This window comes from Typopeltis vanoorti, chromosome 24, assembly GCF_054136105.1.
Source record: "Typopeltis vanoorti isolate ZY-2024b chromosome 24, IOZ_Tvanoo_1.0, whole genome shotgun sequence".
Classification (NCBI taxonomy): Eukaryota; Metazoa; Arthropoda; class Arachnida; order Uropygi; family Thelyphonidae; genus Typopeltis; species Typopeltis vanoorti.
The window spans coordinates 37269969-37286991 of NC_143572.1; the positions used below are offsets into that span (position 1 = coordinate 37269969).

Genomic DNA, 17023 nt, shown 5'->3' on the forward strand with positions numbered 1-17023 from the left:
ATTTTTCCTAGAGGGCAACATTGCACAGCCACTCTTGTTGTCATGAAGAATGATAAGTGAAATTATTTTTTTGATTTCTATGCTTCATTTGCTCACTGAAACAATTCTTATAGGTATGGCAACACTTATCTCTCATGCAACTTTAGATTGTTTTCTAAGAAGTAAGTCATGGTGATTTATGAGCAAAATCCAGAATAGTGCAAACTAGCTCTTAACAAAATCTTCATCTTCCATATCTGCCCATATAAATGCCTGAAATAATCACAAACATATTATCAACAAACCCAAAATTGAATTTGTATTAGCCACAACTGGAAGAATTACATCATCTTCAAACGGCAGTAGTGCTTTCTGGCCCTTGCTACATTGTCAAACTCTGCTTCCAGCTCTTTAGCATCTGAATAGTTGTGTACTACATACCTATGATAAAACTTTGTCTTCTTATTGAACTCTGGTAAATTTCCACCTACCATTCTAAACTCAATATATTTAATGTCTCCTTCATTCTGTTTATCCAAAAGAGATCTGAAAGACCTTTTCTATCTGGAAAAATAAAAAGAAACTAGTCTATATCCAACTTATTCTTAAGTTGATAAATCACTATGACACAATTTCTATCTTACTGCTCTCATTCTAATATAGAAATAAATTTAAAAATCAGCTAAAAATTAAAAATTTAAACTAATAACTATAGAAAATGTGCTTATTAATTGGGAAGTTTCTAGGTAGCAGAATATGACTATATGAATTCTGCCCCTGTTAATCAACAGTGGATATTCTTGCCTATTCACCAACTTTGAGCAAATACTGTCATGGAAAAACTCCAGGTGCTCTTGATAATATTATTATGAGCTACTCCATGGAGTCCTTAGACGCATCTAGGGAGGTACTAAACATCATCCCAAACATTATCCAACATTTGCACAGTATCTATCATACTTTGCTTTGAACTCATTCACAGTCATGGCACCCATAACAGACTCTGGCAACCTATTCCACTCATTCATCACTCTCCAAACAAAAAAATCTGGTTCTAACACCCTTGCTAACTACACTTTTGCTCAGTTTTCAAGGATGGCCCCTAGTTCTTCCACCAACAGACCTTTTCTGAAAACATTTCTCGTGTATTAACAAATCCAAAATTGAATTTGTATTAGCCACAACTGGAAGAATTACATCATCTTCAAATGGCAGTAGTGCTTTCTAGCCCTTGTTACATTGTCAAACTCTGCACACTCTTCTAAAATTCAGTTTTCTAAGATTAATTTTGCAAAAACCTTTTAGTAATTTGTACGTCTTAATCATATCACCCTTTTCTGCCTGTCAACCATTTCCTGTAACTCATAAAGCTACCATTTTGGTCACTCGTCTCTGAATCCTCTCCACCTCATCCTCATTGCAAGAAACCCAGATGACCAGATCTGCATGCAGTAGTCAAGATGGGATCTTATCAAGGTTAGATTAAGAGAAATAATAACCTGCTTGTCTCTGATGATCTGCTTTAGCCACTTTTGCTATGTGCCCTCTAAACATTAATTCATTATTCACTAACAATCCCAAGTCTCTGACTTCATCAATTTCCTGGAGTACAGTTCCATCCATGTGGTATATAGCTGGTAATCTTTTCAACTTTCTCTACAGACCTTATACTTTGCCACATTAAACTGATATCCATTCTCCAGTCTGGAAATGCTTCTCTACAGACTAAACATGGAACATTTACAAGTCACTTCAGGCCTCCAAAAACATACAGACTGGAAATATATGTAAAAATGTTGCATGAAAAAATGCACAAAAACAGTAACCACATTCATTGTTATTTTAATAGCCAATGAAGCTGTCTGGATGAATCATCAAATTCCTGATATATACCTAAAGGATTGTACAGAATACTATGACAAAACTTGGTATGAAAAGGTTACATTATTACTAATGTAGCCTTCATTCCTATTGACAGTTTCCTCTAAATTAGTCTTATCTGTCAGGATTCTAATATTGTCAGATCTTATATTTCATCGTCATAACACTAATTACGGGTATAGACCATATTGGTCTGTTCCGGTCTCAATGTCCATCCAACATTCTTTTTTGAGGTCTACCCTGCCTTCTCTTTTCAAATGACTTATCTCAAATTATCTTATTTCATACTTATCATATATTTCAGTTTTCTAAGATGCACAGATCTGATCTTCCTTTGGAGCTTTGTTAATTTTTCTTCTCCCATTCTGTTTAACCCTTTGACCATTAGATTACAATTTCAAGTATTTTACCCCAAAGTTTTTCTTCTTTTTTTTCGAATTTCAAGACTATGTGATTAAGTATAAAACGTATTTATTTTCAATTTTTATACAAAAACTGTCAGCGATTTACTAAAAAACAATATTTAGCTAATAAATGATTTTTATACATGCAACAATAACTATAATAACCTGCATACAGTGACATTTCTTCAGAAGTTTCGAATAGTATAGTAGATTTTGAAGCTTGATGAAGCACACAACCCTACATAGCAATCGGGCTACCACACATGCATTTTTTTGCAAACCTTCTTTCCTAAAACTGATCTTGTGCAACATATGGCACACATTTTCTTCTTGGCTCTGCTTGCTTTGCAGTAGGGGGTATATATATTCTGAAAAGGGCATTCCTATGAATCTAATTGGGTTCCCTCCTTTAGATGGTCTTCTGCCTTTCTTGTTAGCCATCGGGGTGTGGTAGGTTTCAATGATCTTGTCTATGAGATCCAGCCTAAAAGCTATGTGATCAAGCTTAGCTTACCACTTAACTTTGTGTATAGTACAAAAGCATTATACACAGAGATATGTAGAAGGTGTCTGAATATTTGTACATAGTATCTCTGTTCTGTAGCATAATGTGAAAGCCATTTGGTCTAAATACTGCAGTTGGTTTTTACACTGTTCCTTTCCTTGTCCTTACATCCTTCATTTCGTTCCCGTGGATGGTACTTGGCATAGTGATATCTTTCTTGTCTTTCCATTTCAAGGTAACATTCTTTCCATGCTGAAAGACAAAAGTTTCTCCTTTCTTCAACTTTTTCAATTTTAGTTCTTCAGGCATTTATTTTCCCATCTTCTTAGCAGTCCCATAAACATCAGTATTTTGGTAACTAAGTAGTCTGCGAGCTCGGGATTGTTGAAATAATTATCTAAAGTAATGCAGTACCCCTTATTCAGCAGCAAAATGCTAAGGAACAACAATTTGTGTACCTAAAGCAGGATTAGCCAGTAAACTGCATACCTGAATATCTTTACCTGTATAAATTATCAGTTCACACATGTAGCCACTAGTTGATTCACAAAGTTCCAATCATTTCAAACTGAAACGAGAGTGCTTCAACGGCACGTACTGTTTCCAACTAAGCTGGCCCTTATATAAAATAAGGCTTTCATCAACACAAATATCTTATTCTGGTATATAAACTTTCTGGAACTTCTTTTTGAGAGAGTCCAAAAAAAAAAAAAAAAACCGACTTTTTATAGTTTTGGATTGGGATAATAAGAATCCCTGTCAGCAAAGTGCAAAAATTTCATTATCAAGGAATACCTATTATATTCAGACATCACTTCTGAAAAAAAAAAAAAAAAATGGTGTCTCAATCACCCTTTTTTTAGACCAATATCATTTTAGTTCTGATTTCTGAACTAATATATAATGCTTAAAACACCTTCAGTTCACTGCTATCTGTCTTTTCAATGAAAACAACAAGAAAAACTTTTGAGGGTTGTGGCAGAAATGAACTGCATAGTTTTGTTGTTCGTTTCCTCAACTGAAATGTTCATTATATCTTCATCAAAGCATTATTATTATTATTACGTGACACCTCCAGGGAGTCCAAAGACTCATCGAGGGAGAGCACCTACTCTACAGCTCTCTGTCTCCACCACTCAATCCAACTACACCAATGCCATCTACCGCCCACTACTAATACTAGTATTTCCACAGACAACCACAAACATCCATGCCCATGGCGGGATTCGAACCTGCCGTGAGAATCAAATATAATTCAAACAGCTCCAACGAGAAATTACTTATGGGAATATCTTGAGAAATACCAGGTGTTCCTGTAAAAGAAAAGTGAGGATGACGTAAACATACTGATTGAGCCAGTATACAGCACCATCCTCTAGCTTGGGACAAACCACAACTGTCTTCATCAATATCAGAATTCTCCCAAGAGAGATCAACATCGCTGTCATCACTTACATCTCAAAAGGATTCTTCAACATATTCTTCACCTGATTCACTATCAGAATCTCTTGCAAATAATGTGTCAGCATCTTGAGCTTCTGCATACCTGATGTCAAAGCTTTTTTTTTTTTTTTTTTTTTTTTTACACTGCATCCATTAACACTTTCATTTCTAGCAAAGTAAACAAATTTCTTTTCTCATAAGGAAGGGAACAATCGCCCTTTATGTGCAAGCAAGAAAACTAAATCATAAACACGTCTAGCATGGTTATAACAATTATAAAAGGATAAAGTTTAAGGAAACAAGCTCAGAGCATTAGTAACACTAAAGAAACAATGCCAATGAATGTGTTCAGCACGTTGTAATGGTCAAAGGGGTTGAGTGACTATATTACCTAAAATTGGCTCTGTTCACATTTTCCTTAATGCAGATCAAGTTTCTTCCTAATATCTTTATATTTAATATGATTCTGCTATTGATACTATCTGTTTATTCTCCCCAATTTTTTTCAGAACTCAACTCTAATATCTGTGGTCTCCAGACTCTGATAAACTGTTTTATTACTAACTCAGCTCTCATTCAAAAGTTAAAATTGGTTTGAATCAGTGTAGTATACAGCTAGTTTACGTTTCAACAATTTCTCTCTTAATATAAATTTATTCTATTGACTCCCTATCATATCAGTTTTGCTAATTCTGTTGTCTATTTCCATATTTAGTTTACTATCTTCACAAAAATTGTGCCTAAACAATATTGTACTTGTTCTATAAAATATATCACAACTGGCTTTCAGTGAAATATCTACCTTCCTTTTCTGTTTATACCAAAGCATGAAATACCTGCAAGCATACTATCAGCATATACAAAACTAATTTTAAAAAGGGTGAAAAATAGGAAAAATTTGTATCATGTTTAAATGAAAGTTCTGCTTTCTGGTCTCTTGCCAAACAAATAACATTCAATACACCCTTTCATCAAAAAAACATTTAACAAATTCACCAGCACTGAATAGTTCACACTTGAAAGCAATCCAATGTGCAATTTATAAATGGTACTTACAGCAGATAAATTTCTTGACTGATACATTTTCAAGGTGTTTTTTCTTAATTTGCTTTGTAACTTGGAACATTTTTCTTTTTGTAAAAAAGAAAAATGTTCCAAACACTCTTTTATATATAAATTATATATAATGATTATAAGATTTATGCTTGGAATCTTAATGTAGTTTTAAATTATATTCTTTAAAAATTAACACAGTCTCCTTACCTGCCAAACATGCTGCTTTTTGTTGTACTCAATGAAAAATTAGTTTTCAGTCTACCTTTGATTAAAAACATGACACTACAAATTGACTCTCTCTTTTGGAACATTTTTAAGGAATATTTTTAATTCATTATAAATTAATAATATTTCAATACAAAGAACAAATCAAAATTGCAAAATTTCACAATATGAAAAGACTGATATGTACATAACTGTATTTAGCATATGTATTACTGCACTGGACTACATGCACACATCAGATACAGTCAATCTTGAAGTCTGCATGTCTGTACATGTAGTGAAACAACACAGACAAAACATAGATAAAAGAAACAGAATTCATGACACCAACATGTGGCTTAGTAACTTCAACACTCTCACATATTTGCCTCCATGAAAACCACAGTCTTTTAAATTTGTTTATTTCCACTTATTTATTATTATTACATAATGCCTCCAAGGAGTCCAAAGACTCATTGAGGGAGGGAGGGAGGGCACCTATTCTACAACTATACATCTACACCACCACCACCACTAGTATTTTCACAGACAATCATAAACATCCATGACCACAGCAGGATTTGAACCCACAGCCTTTTGGCTGGAGAGTGGATACGCTGACCACTCAGCCAACCAAGCCAGCAATGTACATTGTACATTTTAGTACATTATGTACATTTTAGTGGTGAATGTGCACAGATCTTGAAATAATGAATAAAAATTAAAATGCTATACTAGTTCACTTTCTGCACAGGCAGTATAAAAATTATTACCTGGTTTTCCTTTTGAGTCGTTTCCAACCATAGGTGACTTCATAGGCATTGCCCACAAAGTATTCCTGGTGAGATTTTTTTTTACTGGGTACTTCACCACTGCTCTCCCCCCCCCCCCATTTTATCCAGGCTCGGGACTGGCATATGGCTGGGACATATTCATGACTGTAATCCATGTGTTCACAGGTTTGCCTGGGGGACAAAAAAAACCGAGTTTCCGGGTGAAAAAAAACCCTACCTCCTTATGCGACTGGCTAACTCACCTTTCATCGAAAGAGAACAAATAAAGGTTCCTCACGTCACTGATGGGAATCGAACCCTGGTCTTTCCAACCAAAGGGCTTCGTCTATACTGAGCTACAGAGGCTCAAAAAAAATTTATTTGCAGGTCTATATCCAGCACAAAGGCCACTGGTTGGACACCAATGATCTAATTTAATTTGATATCATAATTGGATGTGTTACTATCGGCTCTTTACTGTATGCAATGTTTATACTTTATACTCTTAAATAAATCCACTATCTATAAGTTTCCTTGAAAAAAATTGAAACAAATTTGGCATGAAAATCAGCAATGAAAAATACAAAGAACATAAAACTGAGGAGGAGGAAAATAGGTAGGAATACATAAGCTACATCTTGCTTGGAACCTTTAGAACAAGGCAGAATAAGTTAGCTAATTTAGATACAATTTTTAGTGAAATGGCAAATTAAATATAACCAAGGATTGTACAACAGTGGGCAATCAACTGAAATTTATACACAGTAAAAGAGAAATTAGTCAAAACATTAAACTTTCTGCATACAACACGGTATTCAAAACTTTTTGATCTTATGGATCTGAGAGGTGGTTAGAAATAAAGAACTTGATTAAAGGAATGAACAGGATGGTATCAGTAACATAATCATATTAAAGATGAAGATATCAAGAAGGAAACTGATATGATATAATTCAGGAAATTCATAGCTTTCTTTTCTGCCACTGTCTTTCTGTCCTTTAACTTCATTATACTTTCATGAAGAGCAAGTGAAAAAAAAAAAAAAGCATTAGTTTCTTTCAGTATTTTATATCATAATGGAGACATACATAAGTGAGCCACTGTCGTGCATCTTGGATAATGTGCTGAATGATACATTTAAGTACAAGTGTCTAAATGGGCCCCTCCCTCGATGAATCCATGGATGCCTTGGAGAAGAACTCATAATAATACTAACATAAATAGGAAAGTGTGTGATACTAGTTTTCTAATTCACCGTTACTTTCATCAATTGATAACTTTTTGGCATTAACTTTTATTGTATAACATTACTATAAAAATACTAATATCTTAGGCAAGACAACCTTAAGAAATACACATTTCACTTATTAATTTTGCGATGGTGATTATAGTGAAACACATGTGACATTTAATCTGATTCAACATGATTCAATGGCATCAAATAAATAGCTTAGAAATGCTCAACATTTATAAGCAATATTCAATTTTTCAATTTACATGAATAAAAAAGCAAAAAATCTTAAAGGCTTTGAAATGACAATATGATGCTGCAGAAAACAAACAGCGAACAATAGATAAATCAGTCTGGGAAAAAGAGAGAAGTAATACACATATGACTCTGTAGGCATTATAGTCATGGTCTGTGCTGTGATACTCTCTACGAAAATATCTAACATTTTACATGTGGTAGTTATACTTTAGCAACAAGTAATTGAGTAGGAGTACACGGTTTGCTGTACTTCAGGCCAAAGGTTGTGTGTTAGAGTGGAATATTTGCAATAATGTTTTTTTTTTTTTTTTTAAAGAAAATATTATGTGCAATAGTTACTATTTATTATTTAGGCTGGAGATTTTCTGGTAGTTGTTCAAGTGAGTAATTCACACTAATGGTGCTACATTTGGAAATGAATTGCTTTGAACCTAGTCTTGTTTATGGCATATGTACTGTAGGCAGTTTAGAATACTGTCAGTTGTAACGATTTTATTCTATTTCAAATCATCATTTTCAAATATTATCCTTAAGAATAATCTTGAGTAGGATAAGGAATTTTATGAGTTACTTGTAAAGCACAGATCTGAAGAGTGATCAGCATGGGAACAAATTCAAATCTGATTATAAGAAACAATTAGTTGAGCAATCTAAAGGAAATCCTAGAAAGGTCTACTGCCATAGCAACTAAAAGAATGTACTGTGGAAAAAACATACTGAATAAACTGAATCATTTTTGCCAAGGAACTAGAGTTCAAGATTGGTACTATCAACATAAGAAGCCTGAATGGCAAAGAAATGGAGCTAGCTGAGGAATGAAATAAGTACCAGATCGATATAATAGGAGTGATTGAAACAAGAAAGAAAAAAACTGGCGAGATCTTTCAAAACAATAAATACAAAATGCTATATTCAGGCAATTACAATCGAGAAAAAGAAGAAGTAGCTATAATATTCAAAATTAAATACGAAGCAAATCTTCTTGAATGACAGGCAATATCTAGTAGAGTGATGTGGGCAAACATCAGACCCATTCTGATATTTGCCCACATCACTCTACTAGATACTGCTACCATTCAAGAAGATTAGCGTCATATTTAATGTTAAATACTATAGCTACTCCTTTTCCTTCTTGAGCAATCTGGGGAACTGGACAATGAGACTTATTTGTGCCTATGATCCACAGAAGATTCTACTAAGGTACAAGTGGAGGAATGTTTTGAGACTTTAGAGAAAGCAAATGACACAATGAAAAATTGGTTCCTGTTGGGGATCTAAATAGCAGGGTAGAAAATGATTGTCAGACATAAAAAAATATTCTGAGAAAATTTGGAGAAAAGAGCAAAACTAATAATAATGCAAATACCTGTTGGATTTCTATGCAGGACATGGACTGGTTATTACTAACACAATGTTCCAACATAAAAATGTGCACAAATTCACATGGAGAGAAGAGGCAAGGAATAAGAAAAGTCTCACTGAATATGTTATTATTATTATTAAGAACTTTTATTGCTAAAAGACCATAAGATATTATGATAAAATATACAATATACAATTATATCTTATGGTCTTTTAGCAATAAAAGTTCTTAATTTTAATACATTAGACCAAATATGTACAATTTAAATTTGAATATGTTATTGTTGATAGTGACATTTTCTCACTAGTGCAGGACACCAGAGGATTTGAAACCATTTAGTCTTGAGCAGAATAAAATTGAATTTCATATTGAAAAGAAAAACATGTAAGAAAGTTTAAAAGCCAATAAAAGTTAAGCAGCTCTCAGATGTGAAGTGTAGACTAAAATACACAAACATTATTGAAGAAAAAATGAAAGAGTTTGAGAACAGGAACCAAACCTTGGAGAGTCAGTGGCAAATCCTGAAGAAAACACTGATTGATTCAGCCAGAGGCATGTGGTAAAGGTGTGTGCAAGAATAGAAAAATCAGAACTCCATGGTGGACAAAGAAAGTTAAGAGGCAGTGAAGGAAAAGAAGAAAGCATATCAAAGTTTCCTGGCAAATAAGTCAGCTTGTGCTCTTACAAAATACAGAGACAAATGTAAGAAAGCTAAACATTTTGGTAAGAAATAGAAAATAAATACAAAGAAGGTGGCAAGATATTCCGGAGAGTGTTGAAGAAGCTCAGAAATGGAGGAAAGAGTGATGTAAAACGAATTAGAGATGATAAAGGTGACATGAAAATTGGAGAAAAAGATATCCTTGATGTATGGAGTAACAAAAAATTGATAAATGAAACAAGCAGTGACAGCACAGTGGTAAAAAACACTCAGCAGGCATGCAGTCAGAAATATATATCCAATCTTGAACTAGAAAACACCATCAAAAGCCTGAAACTTGGAAAGGCAGATGGAGTAGATGATATTCGACCAGAAATGCTCAAATATGGAGGTGTAAAAGTCTTACAGTAGCGGCACAACATAGTTCAGAAAGCCTGAACAGAGGATCAAATTCCAGATGATTGGAGTAGAGCTCTCATAGTACCCATACATAAAAAGGAAAATAAAACTGAATGTGAGAATTACAGAGGTATTTCTCTACTGAGTGTTCCTGGTAAGATCTATGCAAGTATACTTGAGAAACGGTTGAGCAGGATTGTGGAAGGAATGCTTGGTGAAGAACTAGCTAGATTCAGGTCAAACAGAGGCTGTCAGGATAAGATCTTCACTTTACGACAAATGGCTGAGAAATCATGGGAATATAACAAAGATCTGTATTAAGTTATGTAGATCTGGAAAAAGCATATGACAAGTTCCAAGAGAAAAGCGTTCAAAATGCTACAGTTGTATGGTGTCAATGGTGCATTATATCAAGCAATACTTAGTCTTTATTAATGTAAGTCAGCTGTTAGAATTGTAGGAAGTACAGGCAGATGGTTTAATGTTAAATCTGGTGTCAGACAAGGATGTACATTATCCCCTCTATTATTCATAATCTATATGAATCACATTATGAAGGAAATTGGTATTACGCCTGATATCAAAATTAGAGATGTTAATGTCAGCTCTTTACTTTATGCAGATGATGTTATACTTCTAAATAAATCCACTACAAGTCTGCAAGATATCCTGATTAAATTGAATAATTGTTGTAATAAATTTGGTATGAAAATCAGCAGTAGCAATTCAAAGACAATGCAGAAAGATTGAAAAAACCAATTGCATTGTGAATGAACCTATAGAACAAGTAAAACATTTCAGCTACTTGGGCATAATTTTGAGCGAAGATGGTAAATTGAATATGGATATAATCAACAAAGCTGGTATGGTTTGAAGTCAACTGAATAAATTTATATGGAATGAGAGAGAAATTAGTCAAAACACTAAATTAACTGTATACAAGACAGTGTTCAAGCCAATTTGAACTTATGGATCTGAGAGTGCTGGGTTAGAAATAAAACACTTGACCAAAGACTAGAGACCACAGATATGAGAGTCCTCAGAAAGATTATGGGCATGAACAGATGGAATCAATGGCAATATGATATTAAAAACGAGGATATTAGGAAAGAACTTGACATTGTTAGCATCCAGGAATGTATTAGCAGAGCTAATCTCAGGTGGTATGGTCACTTAAACAGAATGGGAGAAGAAAGATTAGCAAAACAAGTGTTCTCTGCCAGGTTGGCAGGAAAAAAGACCCAGAGGAAGACCAAGATATACGTGGATTGATACAGTAAAAAGTACCTTAGAAGATAGAAATTTAAGATCCAATAATGTTGAAGTCTTGACAGGTAACAGATTGATTTGGAAGAAAATTGTAGATATTAAGTTAGTGGTGATGCAAGTTTTTCATATTGTGCTATCTTCTAATATCCTGTACACCCCTTAAGGGTGCATGTCAGGAATTTGATGATAATGATGAATAAACTGAATTGAACTATCCCTTTACAGCCGCCAAGTGAATAGAAAGATGGCATCTATAAAGGAAGTATTTGAACTACACTCTTTTTTTTTTGCTAGGATCATCATCTAGGTGGAACCAAAATGATATCTATTTCTATGATGATAACAGTTTTCTTAAAAGGAATAGAAGAATAGAAGTACATGAGCTACATTATTATTATTACTATTACATGACACCTCCAGGGAGTTCGTGGATTGAGTGGTGGAGACAGAGTTGTAGAGTAGGTGCCCTCCCTCAATGAGTCCTTGGACTCCCTGGAGGTGTCATGTAATAGTAATAATAATAATGTAGCTCATGTACTTCTATTCTTCTATTCCTTTTAAGAAAACTGTTATCATCATAGAAATAGATATCATTTTGGTATCTATTTCTATGATGACTTTGTGATTAAGACAATCACAAAATCCATGCCCACAGCAGGATACATATATCAGGGAGTGCAAGATCTCAATGCAAGCATGATCATAGATACTTAAAAGGATTTAAGCACGATGCTAAAGGAAAGTTTTCAGGCAAACTGGCAATACCTTTAATCTGCTTGTTTAATAAGTCTCAAAACAAATAGAGTAACAAAGAAATAGGAAGATGGAAAGACTTGTTGCACAAGAATAGTGGCAAAGCAGATGTGACAAATTACAGGCCAATCAGTTTCTGGGTGATAGTCATGGTGATTAAGAGTTTGAATTTGGGTCTGGACAGAGAGTTGATACTCTATAAGAACTGCATGCAAAGAGAAAGTCTTGTCTTAGTAATCTGATTCTGTTTTATGATCCTGTCTATGGACCATTACTGTTCAATTTATATATTACTGATACTGAGAATGCTCAGAAGGGAGATATCCATATGTTTGCAGATAATGCTAAGTTGGACACAGCAATAAGGAATGATTTTATGTTGTCAAATACAAATTTTGGGTTGATGAGATTACAAATGGCATACTATACTGATGTAATTTGTTCTACATTCATGGACAACATTACAACAGTTGTAAAATAGAGCAATGCTATGGAGTACATTACATAACAATATGGAAGTCACTGTGCCTCTTTACAAAGGCTTTGATACAATCACATTCGAACTATTGTACTCAGATTTGGACTTTAGAGTTTCAAGAGGATGCGATTAAACAGTGGGGGGGGGGCTCAGAGGCCAATAACAGAGATGATCAAGGACATTTAAAGGAATGTGAGTTGCAAGCACTGGTGAATACACAGAAGAGAGGTGATACAGCAGACACAAATGCTGGTAAGATTTCGCTGGATGTACATGTTGATATCTTTCAATACTGGTTTAGGTGAGAGAACAAAGCAGGATTATTGCTGGAAACTAAGAAGTGGTTAGCAAGGATGAAGATTAATTTTTTTTTCTTGATGAATGGTTTGCTAATAGATGTGATGAGTGCATCATCTGTGAATGAATCACACCAGAGGTATAAGAAGTAATGTGCAAAATGAGTGGGCCTCATATGATGGGTCCTTGGAAGCAAAAAAGACAGCAGGGGTCATCACCATACCTCTGGTGATCGACTGCAGAACTAAGCCAAATGTGATAAGAAATACTAAATAGTTTAACACATATTACAAAACATGTAAGATAACAAAGAAATCTATACAGAAAAAAAAAAAAAAAACTCATTTACATAAGGGAAATAGCAAATATATAGTTAAAATGAAAGATTTAATTTTTTTTTTTTTTTTTGAATTATACTGGTATTTAGTTTAGATGAAAATTATTGCCCATTTTTCAATAGTAGTTGCTTGATTCTTTATACTGATTAAAAACAAAAAACTTTTTAAAAAATTATCACATAGAAATGACCATGTTATATAGACTTCTTAAAATTTTGGTACACAGGAGAGAAAAATATTGCAGAGAGAGAGACAAAGAAAGAAAAAAATATTGTCAATCCTCATTACATTAATTTGACCACATTTGAATTACTGTGTCGAACTGTGAGCTTCTAAGTTTCAGTGTTATAAGAACATGGTTGAGTAAGTGATTAATACAAGCAATGAAATCAGATATTAGAAAACACATCTTGCATAATTATCAGTTGCAGACTGCAATGTTTAGTTTGCATTGAGTTCAGAGTTCTGAATTACAGCTGAAGCAACTAAGGCTATGAGGCTTATATTTCCTGCATATTATACTATACAGGAAATAATACATGTGTTAGTGAGAGAGTAATAGCTCAATGTGAATATATGTAAGGGAGTTATGCAGAATACCAATGAGAAAGGGAAAGAGGGAAAATAAAAATTGTTTCCTACTTCAAAATTGTAAAAAAAAAAAAAAAAAAAATTAAGAACGAGTGGTGAACTGAAAGTACTGAATTACAGTCAGCAAGCATTTATGAAGATAATGGGTATAATGGATAGATATTCAAGTATCAATAATAATAAATCAATTTATAAACACAAAGCAGAAATTTTATGAAAAAAAAAAAAAAAAAGTCTTACTTTAACTAAAGCCTTTTCCCATTTGTCTTTATTAAACCACTTTCTTGCCTTTCTAAGAAGTTTTATATGTAACTCTTTTAGCTCTTCATCAACTATAATAATAATAAAAGAAAATCATTGTTACTTCAATATTTTTCAGATTAGATCAGCAAACAGCAAGTAAAAGTGGAAATATAATTTCACAAAAATTACTTTACAAACACTTTATATCAATTTAAATCAACATACTACTTTTAAACTGCTCATTTAAAATTTAAAAAAAAAATTGTTATATTTCAGGGAAGTCTGCATGGTTAGCCTAGTGGCTGTGCGCTTCGCAACCATATGCCTGGGGAAGGAGTGTCGTAGGTTCGATTCCTGTCGGTGACATGAGCTGAAGGATCTTCCTCGGCCATAGCAAAGTTAGCCAGTCTTCAGTGTGGACAGTAGGGTTTTTTCCCCAGTTTATCCTGGGGTTTTTCATCCCGTAAAGCAAGCAAACCGGCCTTGAGAACTCAGCACTATGGACATAGGATTCACCAGGGCATAGGACTGACCACCTTATCCTCTGAACGGTTTGAGGTCCGATGATTAATAAACCCTCGACACCGCAAGGTAAAAGAGGGAAAAGGAAGATGAGAAAAAATTGTTACAAAACATGACAAACTATGATCTATTGCCTTATTTTCAGGAAAGTCGTGAGAAATGAAATTTACAATAATCACTTTTCATGTATCAAAATTAAAATTTATTATAATTATCACTAAAAGACCTCTAGAGCCAAATGACCTCACTATGTATAAGGTTCTCACTAAATCATCAATGTATTTGTCATACTGTACTTTATACCAACTCACAATCTTCACATTCACAACACACTAAGGCAATACATTATACTGCCACCAATTGCTGCATAAAAAAAAAAAAACCTACTCTTACTTTTTTTTTTTTTTTTTTGTTCACTATGCTCTTTAGGTGGTAGATCATTTTCATTGCCTGCTCTGAGAAACCATCACCTTGCTTACTGTAATCCTGAAGGGGCGGACAAAAAAAAGGGATCATGCTTGGTCACTAGAGCAGGGTTTCTGAATTAGCCAACTATTAACCCAACCAGAGGACTTAAAGTACAACAAAATTGTGACTGAGTTTGTTTAAGATGTGGAGGTGATGGGGTGGAACCCATGGTGAGTTACAAAGTTTAGATGATAAGCAGAAAAGAGGGGATATAATCGAAACATAAGTTAATAAAGGGATTTTATAGAGGTGAAGAAGAAATTTGTTGAAAGTTTTCCACTTGGTTATACTATAAATTAAAGATACCAAGAAATTATATGCTTGGTTTAAATCCTTTATCCAAGTGTAAGCAAACAAAGTGTGCACCTGAAGTATTTTCAGGACTGGGGCAACTCATGGTAAAGGTGGTATGACTTCACATCACTTGCCTTAGTATTCCATAATGCAAAGCACATCTCCTTGTGGAAATGTAAAATGCTATGCATTACAGGAAGGGTCACTACCCAGACCGGTTTTGACCTTTATTGAGCCAGACCCAGAGGTGATACCAAGGTTGAAGTAATGCAGAAGTCATATTTTCATATACGAGTTGCCAAATACTAAGGCAAGTGATGTGAAGTCATACCAACTTTACCACGAGTTGCCCCCAGTCCTGAAAAAAAAAAATATTTCAGGTGCAAACTTTGTTTGCTTACACTTGGATGAAGAATTAAACCAAGTACAGGGTGTCCCAAAATTCACGCAAGATTTAAATTTAGCGCCATTTGTGCGGTAAAGTGTTGCCAACGAGAAAAAAAAGACAGCGTGACAGCTGACAGTTCAGGGTTATTAAAAATGGAGCGCTACACGAAAGAACAACGCATTTTCATTGTTGAGCAATATTTTAAAAATAATGAAGGTTTGGCAGCTACACTTCGCAATTTTCGTACAAAATATGGTCAGAATAGTGATTTAACTTCATCAACTGTGAAAAGATTAATTAAAAAATTCAAGGAAACTGGATCAATTAGTGATCTTATACACTCTGGCTGGCCTTCAACAAGTCGTTCAACAGAAAACATCGAAGCAGTTCGTGAGAGTGTTGCTGAGAGTCCAGGAACATCAATTCGGCACCATGGTCTTGAATTGGGCATTTCGAGAAGCTCTCTACGGCGTATTCTCACGAAAGATTTGCATCTTTATGCTTACAAAGTTCAATTGACTCAAGAACTGAAGCCTACTGACCACACAGCGAAGAGAGTTCGTTGAATGGATTATGGAACAACAACAAATGGATGCTTATTTTTCGAACAAAATCATCTTCAGCGATGAGGCTCATTTTCATCTTGATGGCTCAAGATGAAAATGATGTCGTTAATCGACAAAATTGTCACATTTGGGGTTCAGAAAATCCACGAGTGATTGTTCAGAAACAAATGCATCCACAATGTGTCACTGTTTGGTGCGGATTTTGGACTGGAGGCATCATCGGTCCATTCTTCTTCGAAAATGCGACTGGTAAGGCAATGACAGTTAATGGTGCTCACTATCGCGACATGATAATCCAGTTTTTTGTGCCTAAATTGCAAGATATGGATGTGGACGACATGTGGTTTCAACAAGACGGTGCCACATGCCATACAGTGCGAGAAACAATTCAATTACTGCATGAGTCATTTCCTGATCGTGTAATTTCCCGTTTTGGTGATCAGAATTGGCCGCCCAGATCATGTGACTTAATGCCGTTGGACATTTTTCTTTAGGTTTTTTTGAAGTCTAAGGTTTATGCCAACAAGCCCACAACCACCCATGCCTTGAAGAAGGAAATTGAGCGCTGTATCAACAAAATTCAGCCACATTTATGCAAAACGGTCATGGAAAATTTCGACAAGAGTGCGTATGTGCCAGCAAAGCCGTGGAGGCCATTTAC

At 34.5% G+C, this 17023-nt stretch overlaps 1 protein-coding gene across 1 annotated transcript in view; it reads right to left on the reverse strand.

Moving 5' to 3' along the window:
* Positions 1-17023, reverse strand: part of LOC150093110 (uncharacterized) — a 532180-nt gene that overhangs the window by 468822 nt on the left and 46335 nt on the right. The window contains exon 2 of the mRNA XM_090414155.1: positions 14122-14213. Coding sequence (XP_090270281.1) covers positions 14122-14213 — 92 coding nt within the window. The remainder of the gene's footprint in view (positions 1-14121; positions 14214-17023) is intronic.